Source organism: Peromyscus maniculatus, chromosome 13 (genome assembly GCF_049852395.1).
Source record: "Peromyscus maniculatus bairdii isolate BWxNUB_F1_BW_parent chromosome 13, HU_Pman_BW_mat_3.1, whole genome shotgun sequence".
Lineage (NCBI taxonomy): Eukaryota > Metazoa > Chordata > Mammalia > Rodentia > Cricetidae > Peromyscus > Peromyscus maniculatus.
The window spans coordinates 15,175,988-15,193,986 of NC_134864.1; the positions used below are offsets into that span (position 1 = coordinate 15,175,988).

The following is a 17,999-nucleotide window of genomic DNA, read 5'->3' on the forward strand; positions in this document are numbered from 1 at the left end:
AAGAATCAATAAAACCTTTAAAATGACAGAAAAAAATAAAAGGAAATGGGGACATAACAAGAGACAATGAAGACATCCAGAGAATCATAAAGATATACCTAAAAAAAACTGTACCCCACCAAATCAGGAAAAATAAAAGAAATGAATAATTTTCTCAAAAGGTACCATGTACCAAAGTTAAACCAAGATAGATAAGCAATTTAAAGAGACCAATAACCTCTAGTGAAATAGAAGCACTCACTAAGAGTCTCCCAACCAAAAATAAAATAAAACAAAACCTAGGGCCAGAATTTTACCAGACTTTCAAAGAACAGTTGATGCCAATATTCCTCAAACTATTCCACAAAATAGAAACAGAAGGAACATTGCTCAACTCATTTTTGAGGGCAAAACTACCCTGATACCCAAATCACATAAATATCCAAAAGAAGAAAGAGTTACAGACCAATTTCCCTTATATATATAGATGCAAAAATACTCAACGAAGTACTTGCAAACCAAATACAAGAACAGAAAAAAAAATATCCACTAAGATTAAGTAAGCTTCATCACTGAGATGCAAGAATAGTTCAAATTATGAAAATCAATAAATGTAACCCACCATATAAACAATCTGAAAGACAAAAGCTCATGATCATCTCATTAGATGCAGAAAGGGCCTTTGACAACACCCTTCATGATAAAGGATGCATTTTCCTGCCATTAGACACTTGCTCAACCATATTCAATGATGCTACATTCATAACAGCCAGAAACTGGAAATAACTTAGATGTCCCTCAACAGAGAATGGATGAAGAACTTGTGGTACACTTATACAAGGGATTTTGCTTGGTTGTTAAAATAAAATGACATAATGATATTTGCAGGAGAGTGGATGGAACTAGAAAAAAAATCATCCTGAGTGAGGTAGCCCAGACCCAAAAGATAAATATGATAAGTATCTGCTTATATGTAGATGCTGGGAATTAAATAAATGACAACCAATCCACAACTCATAGACCCAGAGGGATTCTGTGTAGAGGAAGGGAGCTGGGGGTGGAGGACACAAATAGCTAATAAGTACTTTAAAAGGAACAGGGGCCTCTTCCCTAGTGAAGGTTATTTCTTGCTCTCAATAGTATTTCTTCACTGACTCTAGTATTTTCTCTACAGCTTTGAGAGATTCAAGTGGTGTGGGGGAACATGGAATGAGAAGGAGGGGAGAAAGTCCATAGTCTATTTTAATATTGAGATAAAAATATGTTTTAAAAGGAACAGAATGTTTTGAGTTGAACAATGAGAAATGAAACAACAACTATTTCCAGGAAAGAGAAAATAATGGGAAATCAGGAATACGGAGATATAATTCTAATGTGAGTTAGGAAAATTCAACTGATGTTATTTCAAAAACTTTTGGAAGTTTTATTCAGAGTGTAAAATTCACTAAAAATGAATGAAATATGTATGTGAAAATTACAACCAAGCAATATATATGCCAAGAATAATGTTATAAATAGAAAAAAAAAAGCATTCACAAGAAGACTAGAGTGTTGGAAGGGGATTCCCCTGCATCCTGGTATCTGTTACTATGATAGTCCTTTAACATCTATAGAAACACAAGATTTTGTATTCAAGATTGTGACTCTTTTTGTGTGGGGGGAATAAGTGTTGACAAACAGAATTCTTCCAATTTATGAACTTTTTAAATGTCTTGTTTATTTCTTCATAGGAAATAAACACAAAACAATGTAAAAGCAATGAAAAATAAAAATTACATTTGTGCAGCATCAGTCTCTGACACTAGACAGCTCACTAGCAATGCCAAATAATAAAAGGGATCTTCCTTTCCATTACAAGGAAAATGAGTACTTTAATTAAGAGACTCTAAAAGTTTCACCAAAATTTAAATTAAAGACTGTCATTTTTCTTAACTCTATAAGAAAATTAAACAGGTCAACTTAACAAGCTTATTAACAAAATTATTTTATTTTACCTTAAGAGCATGAAGCAAATCCTTCAAATTAGGTCCAAATTCCTCATTTTTAAGTCTTCTGTCAAAGGAACGAGGTTCCTTTTCTTTCTCAAGACTTATCTTGTGTGCACCTACAGGTCACAAGCAAAATAATCTTTTGATATGTCCAAGTGAGTAAGAAAATATACATCACGCAATTGTATATGTTACAATAATCCCAATTTGTCATAGAAAGACAAGTGAGTTATTTTAAACAAACTAAAACCAATGTATATTTCAGAATGCAAATGCTTCTACAGGAGTGCTTCACAAAAGACAATTACTTGATAATGAAAATTTCTTACAGCTGCACTGCCCAATCCTGTAGTTGGCCACTATGTATGTCTTTTAACTGCTGGAAGTGTGCTTACTATGGCTGAATGAATTAATTCTTAATTTTATGTAGAAATAAATAGCCACATTTAGTAATTAATATTTGATGACACAGTCCTAAAATACATACATATGACATAGACACACATTATACATATATATATATATATATATATATATATATATATATATATATATATATATATATATATATAGAGAGAGAGAGAGAGAGAGAGAGAGAGAGAGAGAGAGAGAGAATGAAAGATTCATTCTATACTTTCTGTTATTCTAGAGAATCCCGAATAACCCACTAGGTAAATAGATTTGCAAATACTTCACTTTTAAAAGACAATTATATACTTTAAATATAAAGGGTATTAAAAAAGAAATAATGGGGTATACAAATATATACTAATGAAAATGTAGTACACAAATATATTTGGATGTGATGTTGATTGATTTGGATTAAAAAAACTATATTATTTCTTTATTTCAGAACATTACAAGTAGGAGAAACATATTTATAAGGAAATGTAGTTTGTGCTTTGAGAATGGAAGGTGGGGGTAAGAATTATTCTAATTAATTATTTTTTTATACTCACCGGGTAACCTAGGTGGAAAACATAAGAATGGTAATAGTGTACAAAATGAGAGTACAGCAATTGAGAAAAAACCACTCCACCAATTTTTCTGCCAAAGTTGAAATTCATTTCCACTTGAAGAGAGAAAAATAGGAAATTTCAATTTGGGGCATATAAAAAACAAACCATAATAAGCAAGGATAGAAAGAAAATTTCCTGTTAATTTGCATTCATTTGTAACTTGTCACTATTAATTTGGAGGTTTTGCTGACATGGGTCAGTTGTTCATATTCAGTTGCATGGTGTGACTTTGCTCCTGTCAGAGCCTAACTTTTCCACTTCCCTTTTCAGTGACACTACTCAGGTAGCAGAAGCTCCTGTTTGTTTCTAGTGAAAATTATCTCCATTAGGAGTTGTACCCCTGGAAAACCAAGTCTCCTTCTTTATCCTGGTCCTCTGAATCTTGCACCTGGACATCTGGGACAAGAAGCCTTTCCCTGGAAGTCATACAGCTTCTCCTGTATATGGCATCTGACCCTTAGAGTGACAGATCATCTGAAATCCCTTCCTTCAGGTCTCTTGTGTAAGTGCTTTTGATTCTTCTATGGTCTTTCCATTTTCCACATTGGGTCCATTTGCATTCTTTTTAAGGTTTCCTTCGCTTATCACGGAGCTTAGCACCTGGCAAGGCGGAGACCGGACATGAAAGACCCTGTGCTGAGATTTGCTGAGTTTCTCTTCCACAGAGTGACTATGAACTATCAGGGTCTCTAGTTTTTACTTAAGGCTGAGGACACCTAGAATAACTTTCAAAGTTACCAAGGGTTTTTTGTTTGTTTGTTTTTATTATTTAGGGATAAGATCTACAGAATTAAGTGAATACAGTGCTAATAATCTTTTCAGCTCCGCACCCATGGTAAATCTTAGCCAGGAGCTAGAACGATAATTTAGCCAGAAATTGTGAGCACTGGAAGCCTTTGTAAAAAAATAAAATAAAATAAAATTAGTTTCTAGTATCCACATGATGGCTAACCATCATCTCTAAGTTGATTTTCAAAGGATTCAACACCCTCTTCTTGACTCGGGTCACTTCACATACATGCTAAAAAATATCCACACATATAAAATACAAATAAACAAATCTTAAAAAAATAAATAAATAAATTCTTCCCTAACCAGCTATATATACCAGGAAAATGCTTATTTCCATATAAACTTGTTTTAGAGGACCTGTGTTCCCACAAGACTTAGTGAGTTCATTAGATTTTCTCCTTCATAATTGTGGAAATGCCGGGTGGTGGTGGCACTCACCTTTAATCCCAGCACTCGGGAGACAGAGGCAGGCCGACCTCTGAGTTAAAGGCTAGCTGGACTACAGAGTGAGATCCAGGACAGGCACCAAAACTACACAGAGAAACCCTGTCTCAAAAAAACTTAAAAAAGTGGAAATTTTCACAATGTTATTCACTGGGGAGGCAACTATGTACATTAGTTAGAAGAATTAATATTAGGAAATGGATATATTACAAAAAGTGTTCTTAGATACAACACAATACTCATCAAATTCTAGTGGCATTCTTCACAGAATTAGAAGTTATGGTATGCATTCTTAACTTTAAGACTTCTTTCAAAACCCTTATTTTCAGGAACTTTTTTTAGAAACCTCTGCAGTAACTATACAAGGTTATATTCCCACCAGCAGTGAATAAAAGTTTTTCCCCCACATTCTCATGAGCATTTATGCTCTTGTTAACAGCTGTTCTGACCAAGTTGAGACAAAATTTCAATGAAGGTTTAATTTGTATTTCCCTAATGAGAATGCATGTCAAATTTTTTCAAATATTCATTGTTCATTTGTATTTCTTTAAGAACTGACAAATTGAGTTTTTAACATATGTTCTAATAGTGAGTGCTCAATCTTCCCATTAGGCCACTTTTGCTCTTTGCCTGCTTGCTCTGGCCTTCACTAGCAATCCATGCCTTCACTGGCATTAGAGACCAATTCTTCCAGATTCCAGGATATACTGAAGACCAGTGGAGACACCCAGCCTAACATACTGAAAAGCTCCTGACATCCCATTCATAGGCAGCCACTGTAGGACTAGCTTGACCACAGCCTGTAAGTCACTGTAACAAATTCCAAAGCATACTTCATTTGTAAAAGACAACTATGCACTGTAAACATGTGCCATGACACATGTGTGGTGTCCAGAGGACAGATAACAAGAGTAAATTGATGAGTTCTACCATGAGGGGCCTGGGAATTGAACTCAGGTTGTAAAACTTGACAAGAGTTTTTCCAAATTGAATCATTTCTTCAGCCCTCTCTGTGTCTTCTTAAAAATTATTGGGGCTTCTATAAAACAGACATTTTAAATTCTTTATTTAAGAATTCATTCATATTGCTTTTTATGTGGGTAGAATGTCAATCACTTTGTCCATGTATCATTACTTGCAAGTGTTCATTGCAAAGACTCCTTGGTCTGGTATGAGGCCTCTCATTTCTATTACACTGTCGATCCTGGGTCCTCACTGGGACTCTTCTTGGATATCCTGTTGTTTCCCTGTGTCATGGAGATCCTGCAGCTTTGGGTCTGTGGATCATGTTCCTTCACATGTTCTAGCAGACCATTGATGGGGTGGATGTTGAGGTGGGCCAAAACATAACCCTGGTTCTGGGCCTGGGCAGCTACAGTGTTGGTCCACCCACCAGTTCTCCCCTGTCCTCAACACAAGTATGAGCTCTCCAGCATTGCCTTGGATAACTCATCTCTTGTAGCAATGAGCAAGGGGTGGGGGCAATTCTAATCTTCTTAATATCACTGTCTTTGTAGTTTGCTTTTCATAAATTCTAACCAAGATGTTTATTTTCTCTGAGCCTGTAGTCATTTTTACTATATAAAGGTTATACAGCATCCTAGAATCAGGTTGCATAGATGCTACTGTTAATGCACTGTAGGTTTTCAGTGTTACAAAGAATACATTAATATAAAAAATTTCAATACAATACTTGAAACCTGAATACAAGTGCACTACAAAAAGATCATTCACCATACTCAAGTAACCTTAGTCCTGGAGATGCAGGGATGGTTCCACATACTTCAATCAATAAATATAGTTAGCCATATAAACAGACTAAAAGACAAAAACCACATGATCATCTCATTAGATACAGAAGGTGCCTTTGACAAAATACAATGACACTTTATGGTAAAAGCCCTGGAGAGCCTAGAGCTATAAGGGACACACCTCAACATAACAAAGATGATTTACATCAAGCTCACAGCTAATATAAACCTAAATGGAGAGAAACTCAAAGCATTTCCACTAAGATTAAGTGCATGAACAAAGAATTCTCTCCATACCTATTCATTGTAGTACTTGAAGTCCAACATAGAGCAATAAGACCACTGATGGAGATGAAAGAGACACAAACAAAAAAGGAAGAATTAAATTTATCTTTATTTGGAGAGTACATGATTTTATGAATAAAAGACCTTAAAGACTCCACCAGAAAACTTCTACAGCCAATAAGCACTTTCAGCAATGTAGCAGGATACAAAATTAACACACAAATTTCAGCAGCCTTTCTAATTGAAAATGACAAACAGACTGAGAAAGAAATCAGGGAAACAACACCTTTCCCAATAGCCTCACAAAATATCTTGAGCTCTATCAAACCTAGTGAGTTAACAACTTGTGTAATTAAAATCTTAATACACTGAACATATGGATTGCCCTGGGAAGAGTAAATAGATGAGACCTCCCAAGTAAATGGGAATGAGTGGGGCAATAATGGGTAGGGGATAGGTGATGAGATCATAAGGGAACAGGATAGTTGAGCTAGGGGAGGGATGGAGTAGGAGAGCAATGAAAGAGAAATCTTGATAGAGGGAGAAATCATGTAGATAGAGAGAAATCTGGTGCAAGGGAAGTTCCCAGGAATGCACAAGGATGACCCCAGCTTAGACTACTAGCAATAGTGGAGAGGGTACCAAAGCTGGCCTACCCCAATAATCAGATGGGTGAATGTCCTAACTGTCATCATAGAGCCTTCATCCAGTAACTGATGGAAGAAAATGCAGATATTCAGAGCCAGGGACCAAGCTGAGCTCCAGGAGTCCAGTCAAAAAGAGTGAAAGAGGATTTAGTGAGAAAGAGGTATCAAGATCATGACGGGGAATCCTTCAGAGACAACCGAACCAAGCTAATGGGAATTCACAAACTTTAAACCAACAGGTGAAACCTAAAATGGAACTGGATTAGATCCTCTGCACAAGTGAGACAGTTGTGTAGTTTTGTCTGTTTAAGGGGCCTCTAAGATAAATTCCTAAACAGTCTTATTAATAAAAAATAAACATGGAGCCAGATATCGGGGTGAAAACTGAGAGATCAGAAAAGCAGAAAGAAGACAACCACGTTCTTACCACTTGGAAATCCTCAGCCAAAGAAACCTACTTCATGTATACCCATGCCTATATGCTTTTCTGTTCTGAATCTCACTTCTTCTCTCCACCCAGCTACATCACTTCCTGTCTGTCTCTATAGACCTCCAGACCTCTATGGTTAGTCCTGGGATTAAAGACATGTGCCACCATGCCTGGCTCTGTTCCCCAGTATGGCCTTGAACTCACAAAGATCCAAATGGATCTCTGCCTCCCGAATGCTAGGATTAAATCCATGTGCTACCATTGCCTGATTTCTATGTTTAATGTAGTGGCTGGCTTTTTCCCCTGCTCTTCAGATAAGCTTTATTATAGTGCACAATATTTTGGGAAGACAATATATCACCACATTTCCTCTTTTTTGTCTAAAAAATTAAAACTAAGAAAAACTATATACAGTAAGTACAATAACCATATACAATATATACAAGCAATAAATACATCAACAATGTCTAGTACATTTGCATTTGAAAAATTCAGAGAAAATGTTTCATTATCTATCCTATTTTTTGTGAATCCAAAGGATTGTATCTAATTTACCTTCTATCCTAATTTACATAACCAAAACTATCTTTTGATGTCTTTCAAACTTATACCTCTTTAGTGAGTTTCTTTTCTGAATTTCTTAACAAGGAAAATATATCTATTTAATCTTCAACTCCCTCAGAAACCTGAGAAGGAAATAATATTATCTGAGTAAGAAGGAAATGCAAACAAGCGACTTCCAAAAAAGTGTGAGTTATAATGGAAACATCCAGCTGCCTTGACAGTCACCCAAGGTTTCTCTGCAATGTTAGGCCATCATCTTCAGCCTACAGGCTTAGTGTAACACAAATCTCTAAATGGTCTTAATAATAATAAAAAAAACTTGGAGCCGGGTATTGGGGTGAACACTGAAAGACGAGAGAAACAGAACAAGCTACATCCAATATCACCTTGCCAACTTCTCAGCTGATCTTTTTTCCTCAAATTGGAAGCTTCTGGGTCATTACTTGAATGGATCTCAGCTGAACTGCTGCTCAAATGCCAAAAAGCTTAAAAAGCCTCTAGTTCCTGGTCCTCACACCTTATATACCTTTCTGCTTCCTGCCATCACTTCCTGGGATTAAAGGCATGTATCTTTCCTAAGCAAAGACATGAGATCTCAAATGCTGGGATAAAGGTGCGTGCCACCACACCTTTATCCTTGTTCCTAGTGTGGCCTTGAACTCACAGAGATCCACACAGATCTGTTTCCCAAGTGATAGAATTAAAGATGTGTGTGCCACCATTTTCTGGCTATGTCTATCTAGTGGCTATTCTGTTTTCTGAACCCAGATAAGTTTATTAGGGTGCACAATATATTGGTGGACACATTATCATTACAGCTTAGCATATCTGACAGACTCATCTGTGAAGCAGGATTTTCTAAAGAGCCTTCCAACCTTGTCTTGGCAAGGATTGGCAGTCATTTGTTTTGTGTCTTGCTTGTCCATTTTGGACAGCATACTGTCAGCAGCCCATGTGAGGGCACTTTCTTGCCCAGTATCTAACTCTTGCCACAGTGAAAATAAATACCATATGGAGATTACTCAGTACCCAGTATCTTCTCTGAAGTAGATTGGTGCTACCAGGAGCAGACATGTCTCATTGTCATAAAAAAAGAAAAAAAAAACTGTGTTATTAAAATATCTTAAATGCCATATTCTGCAGATCTCTGAAGTGTTTGAAGATGACCTGTCTATCTAAAATATATCCCTGCTTGACCTTGAAAACATACCTAATGACTACAAGTTTGATTGTAATGAAGACTACTACCATTCATTTCTTTATATTCTAATTAGTAGGTAATAATAACTTTCAAGGATTAGCAAATTGCATAACATTGTTAAATGAACTGTATAGGTACAATACCTTGAACAAGATTAGAAATATATGTAAAATATATTCTAACAAAATCAATATCAAATTTGTATCAATATCCAAAATTTGTATACAATATAAAAAATCCAATCCAATGTAAAATATTTAAAATTAGTAGTTGCCTTCCAAAAGTAGATTCAACAATCTACCTCTTTATCTTATCATATCTATATAAATCAATCTCAAATTTATAGCAATATTACATAATTTGTATACAATATACAAAAACTCAATCCAGTGTAAAATATTTAAAACTAGTAGTTGCATTCTAAAAGTAGATTCAATAATCGACCTTCTTATCTTATCATATGTATATCCTCTCCCTTTTCTTTTCAGAGTAGATTCAATAATCTACCCTTTATTCTATCATTTCTATATTTTTTTCCAGAGTAGATTCAAAATCTACTTCTATCTTCTTTTTTTTTCAAACAATAACTTAAATCTCCTTTGTTTAGACATTTTTCTGACCATTAACAATATCAACTTGTAAATAGCCTTCCTAAACAATGACAAATAGCCAAAACCCACTGAAAATCCAAAAAGCACCCACCCCGCCTCTTGGAAATGTTCTTAAATTACTTCCTGTTGTCTGGGGGTGAAGGAATCTTTAGGGGATCCTAAAAAGAAAAATTTTGAGTTAATGGTCAAGTTCTGGGAGAGTTAATGGTATCATTTGTTGTTCAGTCTCTGCATAATCTGAAAGTGGAGGACTTCTCTCAAGTCCTTGCTTGAGTATTCTGTGAGCCTGGATCATCTGAGCTAGCCATCTCAAAATTTTCCTGAGCAGTTTGTAGTCCAAAACTGATCTTTGGGTGGTATTTGCCAGCTTAGTGGTATTATCATCATCCTTATGGAATTATCTTGGGGCAACATCATCTTTTGGGAGACTTCAAATTTGGTGTTAGGCATGGTCATGATTCCCTGCATATAACTGATAGAGACTCAAAAACAAAATGATGGAGCTTTTTAGTTAGTATTCTATATGACGATTAATATCATAACACAAGTTTAATATATATATACATATATATATAAATCTTATAAATTTTGATATAAAATTCATACCTTAGGAAAAGTTTTAAAGAGTCAAAATATAACCAAAAAACTGTGAGATTATTGGCAATAGAATAGTCCCCGCCCTTTTTTTTTTGTTTTCTTCTGTCTAATATCAGATGGCTCTTCTGACATGATACAGAGATTTTGCATTTTCCTTTTCACAAACATGCTTCGGTTTAGAGAAGGAAGGAGCAATTCTCCAACTCCAAAGTCAGCTTTAATTTTTAATTGAACTGGGACTACATAAAGATCATTTGTGTTAAATGTCTATAAAGAAGATCAGAAACAAACATTTAGGAAGACATAAAATTTGTATGTGATATACCACTAGACCAATTTATTATTTTTCTCGAGTCATTTTTTTCTGGATGATTTGTCCTTTTTCTTCAGATGTCTCAATTGTCCAGTGTTCTTCAGATTCCATTGCCTTCATTCTCCTGAAAGACAAAAACAGAAACCCTTCCCCAACCCTAACTTTGGGAAATTTCCCTTTTGGCAAGTTATACCTGACTAAAGGAAAACCATTTGTTAGTGTTATGTTACTTCAAATAGAATGGTCATGCTGGTTGATTAACTATCACCTCTTCTAATTAAGATGTCTCTCTTGTTCAAATTGAACCTTTATCAATTTTGATGGTATCTATGGCTTTTCTTCTCTTGTAGAAAATAAAACCTCATCCCTAACATAATACATATCCTGGTTTCCATTCTGAGGTCAGCACATCCTTAAAGTATATAGGCTGATTTAATTCTGTAGTTTTTTTCTATTATCCAATGTCTCTCTGCAGCTGTTATTCCTTTGAGAAAATTCAAAGTTAATACAGCATTATGTAATCTATTTCTAGGGGGTTGTTACTTCTTTCTGTTTATTTAGCATATCCTTTTGAGTTCTGTTGGATCTTTCTATAACTGCTTGGTCTGTAGGTTTACATAATACCTGTAATATGCTTTATTTTGTAATAAGCAAAAAGTTGTTTCATTTTAACAGAGACATATGCTGGAACATTGTCAGATTTTAATTTCTGCAGGTATACCCATGATGGCCATAACTTCTAGCAAATGTGTGATTACAGTATCAGCCTTTTCAGAACTCAAAGCAGTTGCCCATTGAAATCCTGAATAGGCATTAATGGTATGGTGATCATATTTCAGTTTTCCAAATTCTACAAAGTGAAACACGTCCATCGGCCAGATTTCATTCCTCTGTGTACCCTTTGGGTTACATCCTGCTGGTAGTGGAGTCTGATGGTAAAAAGAACAAGTAGAACATTTCCTTATAATATCCTTGGCTTCTTTCCAGGTTATGGAAAAATCTTCTTTAAACCTTACTATTAACATGATGATTTTTATGAAATTCTGAGGCCTTCAGTACATTTTCTATCAATAGTTTATTGATCTCATCATTACTTCATGCTAGAGGAACTGGCAGACCCATATGGGATCAGATGTAAGTTATATATAAGGGATGCTTACTAAACCTGATTATATCTTGTAACTGAATAAAGAGTAAAGTAATTCTGACTCATCAGGGATAAATTCTGCAGTCTCAATATGTAATACTATTCTTTCAGCATAATGAGACTCAGTAACAATGTTGGAAGTTTCTGAAAAATCCATTAATACCAAAAGAATAGCATACAATTCTAATTCTTGCAATGAATTATAAGGACTTTGAATCACTTTACTTAAATTTTCTGATTTGTAACCTGCCTTTCCTTATTTGTTTACATCTGTATAAAATGTACAAGCTCCAGATATTGGTGTTTCCCATACAATGTGAGGCAAATTCCCATCAGGTCTCTTTATAAATTCAATTCTATTGCTTTTTTGGATATTTGCCATTAATCTCTCCCAAAATTATGCAAGCTCTTTGCCAAAGTTCACTTTCTGACCATAATTTTTCAATGTCCTCCTTAGTTAAAGGTACAAAACTTTCTGCTGGGCCTATTCCTGCTAGTTGAAGAAGTTTCCATTTTCCTTTTAAAATTAAGTCAGAGACCTTTTCCACATAAGTTTTTAATTTTTTATTTGGTTAATTTGGTAGAAATACCCAGTATCTTTACTCTGCATTAAAATTTCTGTAGGAGAATGCTTAGAGGATAAAATATCCAAAATGCAATCAAGCTTTGGATGCACACAATCCACAGGTCCTTCTTGTACTTTCTTTTCACCAAGGCCAATTCTCTCTCAGATTCATCTGATCATTCTCTTGGACTATTTCAGTCTTTGTCACCTTCTAAGATTTTGAACAAATTACGCAGTTCCTCATTTTTTAACCTGACAACAGTTCATAGATGGGAAATATTTTCAAATAATCTTTGAAAGTCACTAAGAGTTCATAATCATTCTCTCCTAATTTGCACCTTTTGGGGGCTAATTTCTTGTAGATCTATTTCATATCCTAAACAATTAATAGAATCTCTTCTTTGTACCTTTTCAGGATCCCAACAAGGCAAAATTTTCTTTACATCTTCAAACACTCTTCCTAAAGTATCTGCACTTGAATCAGCTAGTAAAATATCATCCATGTTATGATAAATTGTAGATTTAGGAAATTGTTTACATATTACTTCTAATGGCTATTATACAAAATATTGGCACAGGGTTGGGCTATTCAACATTCGCTGTGGGAGAATCCTCTGTGGTGGTAATCTAATTATACTGAAATGTGATTTTGATTGTATGTTAATAAATAAAGTTGTCCGGGGGTCAGAGCTATTAGAGCCATAGCAAAAGTGTGGCGGTGGTGGCACACGCCTTTAATCTCAGAAAGCCAGCCTTTAATCCCAGAGAGTGGTGGTAGAAAGCAAAAAGATATATAAGGCGTGAGGACCAGAAACTAGAAGCATTTGGCTGGTTAAGCTTTCAGGCTTTGGAGCAACACAGTTCAGCTGAGAGCTATTGGGATGAGGACACAGAAGCTTCCAGTCTGAGGAAACAGGACCAGCTGAGGAATTGGTGAGGTGAGATAGCTGTGGCTTGTTCTGTCTCTTTAAATAGACTAACAGACAGGAAAAGGGGCCCTCATTCGGGAAGCTGGGACACCGCAGGCGGAAGGGTGAGATTTTGGCTCTGAGCTCTGACCTCTCGGCTTTCTCTTTTGCATTATTTCTGTGTTTCTTATTTAATAAAATGGTTGGTTACATCTATAATCCTCCATTGATACCTCTTAACCAGCTGAGAATTATTATAAGTAGGCACCGTGAAGGCAAATCTTTCTCTGTCCTTTTCTTGTAAAAGTCCTGAGAATAAACAGTCTTTTTAAAATGACAACTGTAAGAGGCCATTCTTTAGGTAACAGAGTAGGCAAAGGAATTCCCGGATTGTAGGAATCCCATTGGCTGAATTACCTTCTTAATTGTTCTTACTCCTTTTACCATTGTCCACTTACCAGATTTCCTTTTAATAACAAATATAGGAAAATTCTAAGAGCTGGTTGGTTCTTCAATATACTGAGCATTTAACTTCTCTTGTACCAGCTCTTCCAAGGCCTTTAGTTTCTTTGTTGTTAAAGGCCATTGCTGAAGCTATACAGGCTTGTCTATTAATCATTTTAAAGGTAGAGCTGTTGTTGTCTTCAAAAGATCAGCAGCTATTGGGCCACGGTCTTGTACAATCTGAATGGCTGGTGACTATTCTTTATAATATCTTCTAATATTTTTCTCAGAAACACTTGATACTTTATGGATTGTTTCTGAGTTTGGAGGAATGTTAATCTGGGTATTCCATTGTTGTAATAGATCATGGCACCATAAATTCATAGTAATAGTATGAATTTATAGTAATTAGACACATAAGGTTTTAATTTTCCTCTCTGTCCTTCTGGCCTTATACATTTGATCCATCTTGTCCTCTGTTTCACTTGAGATAATGTTCTAATCCCTAACAGCTAAATATTTACCTTCTGAAGAGGCCAATTTGGATGCCAAGATTCTGGCACAATTATTGTGACACCACACCTGTGTCTACAAGTCTCTCCATGAGAACAATATTTATTTGTATTTTTAATTTTGGTCTTTGCTCATTTATTGAAGTTTGCCAAGAGTCACTTATGATTTCTCCTGAATTTTCTGTCCTCTCTGCTATAACTGCTCTATCAACCTGAGCAGTATGTTGTTGTTTGTTTGTTTTTGTTTTGCTTTGTTTGTTTTTTTCAATAGCCATTTGGTGATTTAATTGCTCTGGGAATGGGTTTCTTCTATGATGGCAGGAAAGGACAGACCTTAATTTGCCATGGGGATGTGTAAGAGGCCCCTCTGGGAGTTTACCAATGGCACAGGCAAAGGATTACCTTGTCTGTCCCTTGTTGATCTACATTCATTAGTCCAATGTTTGCCATTACCACACCTTCTGCATAATCCAGAAGGGAGGGCTGTTCTGTTGCCATTGTTCCTTTAAGAAACATTTTTTCTAGGAATTCCCTGTTTACAGTGCCTTTTTAGGTGGCCTTGTTTACCCCAATTAAAGCATCTGACATTGTTATTTTTCTTCAAACCTCTGGAAATCACCTCTCCTATCCACATATCATCATGGTAATGAGATTCAATATTAATTGTATATGTGATTCAATCCTCCAAGGATGCTGATCTTGCCTTTAACGGTCTAATTACCTCTTCGGATTATGCATTAGCATTTTCAAAAGCCAGAGATTCAATGATTACTTTTCCAGCTTCTGAATTTGGTATCATTCTATTTATTGCTGAAGACAGCCTTTGTAAGAAATCTGTGAAGGTTTTTCTGGAGCACTATATAACTTTTGTAAATGATTCAATTTTCTTCCCTGCTTCTTCAATTCTGTTCCACACATTCATGTCTGCCATGCAGCATAGAATTAGGGTGTGGACATCATATAAAGATTGTCTTTGTAGATCAGTGTAATCGCCTTCTCCAAGAAGTTCATCTTGGGAAATTTCCATACCTCTAGGTCTACATTGTTGTTCTATAGTCTTTGCCTCCTCTTTCCACCAGGTCATCCATTGTAACTCTGGCTCAGCCTCTATGATTGCTGATGTATGCTCTATGATTGTAAACAAATCTTTCCAGTCCTGAGAGATAATTCTATTACAAGTTGACCACAAGTTTAACATCTGCTTTGCAAATGTAGAGTGCATACAATATGATACTATAGCTTCTTTAATTCTCCTTAAATCTAACATTTCCACTGGAGTGCAGTTAGCTTGTACATAGCCTTGAGCATTTGGCTGTTCCTGTGAGGTTACCAGGTAGATTAATGTTTGCTGTCTGGTAACCTTAAGATGTTTCTCTATAACCATATAATTCAAAGCTGAGATAGGTTCACCTTGAAATTCTTCTTTCTGGGTCTGAATTTCTCTATAATATGTTTTAACAAGTTTTTCTAAAATTTTTATTTTAGAAAATTGACCATCCTTTTCAATGTTAAAATAAAAATGTTCAAACAAACAATATTCACAATTGATGTTATTTTAATTCCATCAATATTAATTTTCCTCTCATAATTGTTCCATTTTTAGACTGCCTAATGTATTATAAAACAGAGGCAAAATCCCTCCACTGTAAAAATGTTTCCCATTTTTTAATGTGGGAAAAAAATTCTCTTTTAACTAATTTCTCCCTTTAAGATATCTTAATTGATTCAACAAATCTGCTGACTGAGTAGAATAGTAGAAGTCCAAGAGAGTTTCAAAACAGCTACCTAGTATGGTAGCAGTCTGGGGTGGAAATCCAGAGAGAGCCCACTACCCACCAGGAGAAAATAAGGCAAAGAGACTCAAACCCTAATGGGGTAGAGATTCTGGCCTTGTGTAGCTTGGGCCTGAGTCATGCAGCTCAGGTCTAAGCCAAGGGCCTGTAAGGCCACAAGTGGCTTTTTTGTAAATTCTTGCTATAAAGGTAGAGGTACCAGATGTAAGTGGTGATATATTGTGTCCCCCAAAATATTGTGCACCATAATAAAGCTTATCTGAGGATCAGAGGAAAAAGCCAGCCACTATATTAAACATATAAGTCAGGCAATAGTAGCACATGCCTTTAATCTTTGCATTTAGGAGGTAGGGATCCATTTGGATCTCTGTGAGTTCAAAGCCATACTGGGGAACAGAGTCAGGCATGGTAACACATGCCTTTAATCCCAGGACTAACCATAGAGGTCTGGAGGTCTGTAGAGACAGACAGGAAGTGATGTAGCTGGGTGAAGAGAAGAAGTGAGATGCAGAACAGAAAGACATATAGGCATGGGTATACATGAAGTAGGTTTCTTTGGCTGAGGATTCCCAAGTGGTAAGAACATGACTGGCTTCTTTCTGCTTTTCTGATCTCTGTTCTAACCCCAATAACTGGCTCTGTGTTTTTTATTAATAAGACCATTTGGCAATTCATCTTATAGGGGCCCCTGGCAGTGGGATCAGGATCTATCCCTGGTGCATGTTGTGCTGGCTTTTTAGAGCCCATTACCTACGGGTTTGATACAAGGGGAGGGGCTTGGACCTGCCTCAATTGAATGTACCAGGCTTTGTTGATTGTCCATGGAAGACCTTTCCTTTTTGTAGGGGATGGAGCATGGGATGGCGGGAAGGCTTGGGGCAGAGTCATGAGAAGGGATGAGAGGGGGATCTGTAGTTGGTATGTAAAATGAATAAAAAATTTCTTAATAAAAATAAATAAAGAAAAATGACAGAAGACAGAAGATGTGATCTTCCATGCTCCCATGCTCCTGGATCAGGATTAATGACCATCCTACCAAAATGGCCATCCTACCAAAAGCAAACAGCAGATTCAACAAAAACACCATTAAAATTCCAGCACAATTCTTTGCAATTAAAAAATAACCTCAATTTTATACACACACACACACACACACACACACACACACACACACACACACACGTAAAATAATCCTGAATACTGAAAGAATTGCTGAAGATATCACCATCTCTAATTTTTAGTTGTACTACAGATCTAGAGTAATAAAAACATCATGGTATTGGCATAAACATAGACATACTGATCAATGAAATCAAATTGAAGACCGAGACATTATTCCACACATGTACCCACACTGGAATTTTTGCTAAGAAACAAAAATTATACACTGCAGAAAAGATAGTGTCTTCAAAAATGCTGGTGGTAATACTTGATAGTTGCATATACAAGAATGCAAATACATTCATATCTGTCACTCTACATAAAAGTCAACATCAAGTGGAAAAAGGACCTCAACATAAGACCAGATATACTGGCCCTAACAGAAGAGAGAGGGGGGATAGGCTTGTACTCATTGACACAGGAAAGAACTTCATGAAAAGTACTCCAGTAGCTACGTCACTAAAACAAACTTTAATAAAAATGGGACCACATGAAGCTGAAAAGCTTCTGTTTGGCAAAGGACACACAATCATTCAAGCAAAGCAACAGTCAACAGATTAAGTAAAAATATTTACCAATTATGTCTAATAGAATGTTAGTATCTACAAATATATAAGAACTAAAATACTGATCATCAAAAACCTAACTCATTTTAAAAATGGAGTACAGATCTAATCAGAGAATCTTAAAAGATGAAACACACAAATGGTTGGAAAAAACTCTTAAAGAATTCTCAACAACTGTATTTATCAAGGAAATGCAAATAAGAACTGCTTTGAGATTTCATCTCACACCATTCAGGCTGTCATGATCAATAAAACAAATGACAGCACATGATGGAGTGTATA

The 17,999-nt window shown here is 35.8% G+C and overlaps 1 protein-coding gene across 2 annotated transcripts in view; it reads right to left on the reverse strand.

The window, feature by feature from the left end:
- Positions 1 to 17,999, reverse strand: part of LOC102907246 (solute carrier organic anion transporter family member 6C1-like) — a 95,827-nt gene that overhangs the window by 67,547 nt on the left and 10,281 nt on the right. For both annotated transcript variants that reach the window (XM_042259911.2, XM_076549690.1), the window contains exons 5-6: positions 2,927 to 3,039; positions 1,974 to 2,083 (exon numbers count right to left, since the gene is read on the reverse strand). In XM_042259911.2, the coding sequence (XP_042115845.1) occupies positions 1,974 to 2,083; positions 2,927 to 3,039 (223 nt within the window). The remainder of the gene's footprint in view (positions 1 to 1,973; positions 2,084 to 2,926; positions 3,040 to 17,999) is intronic.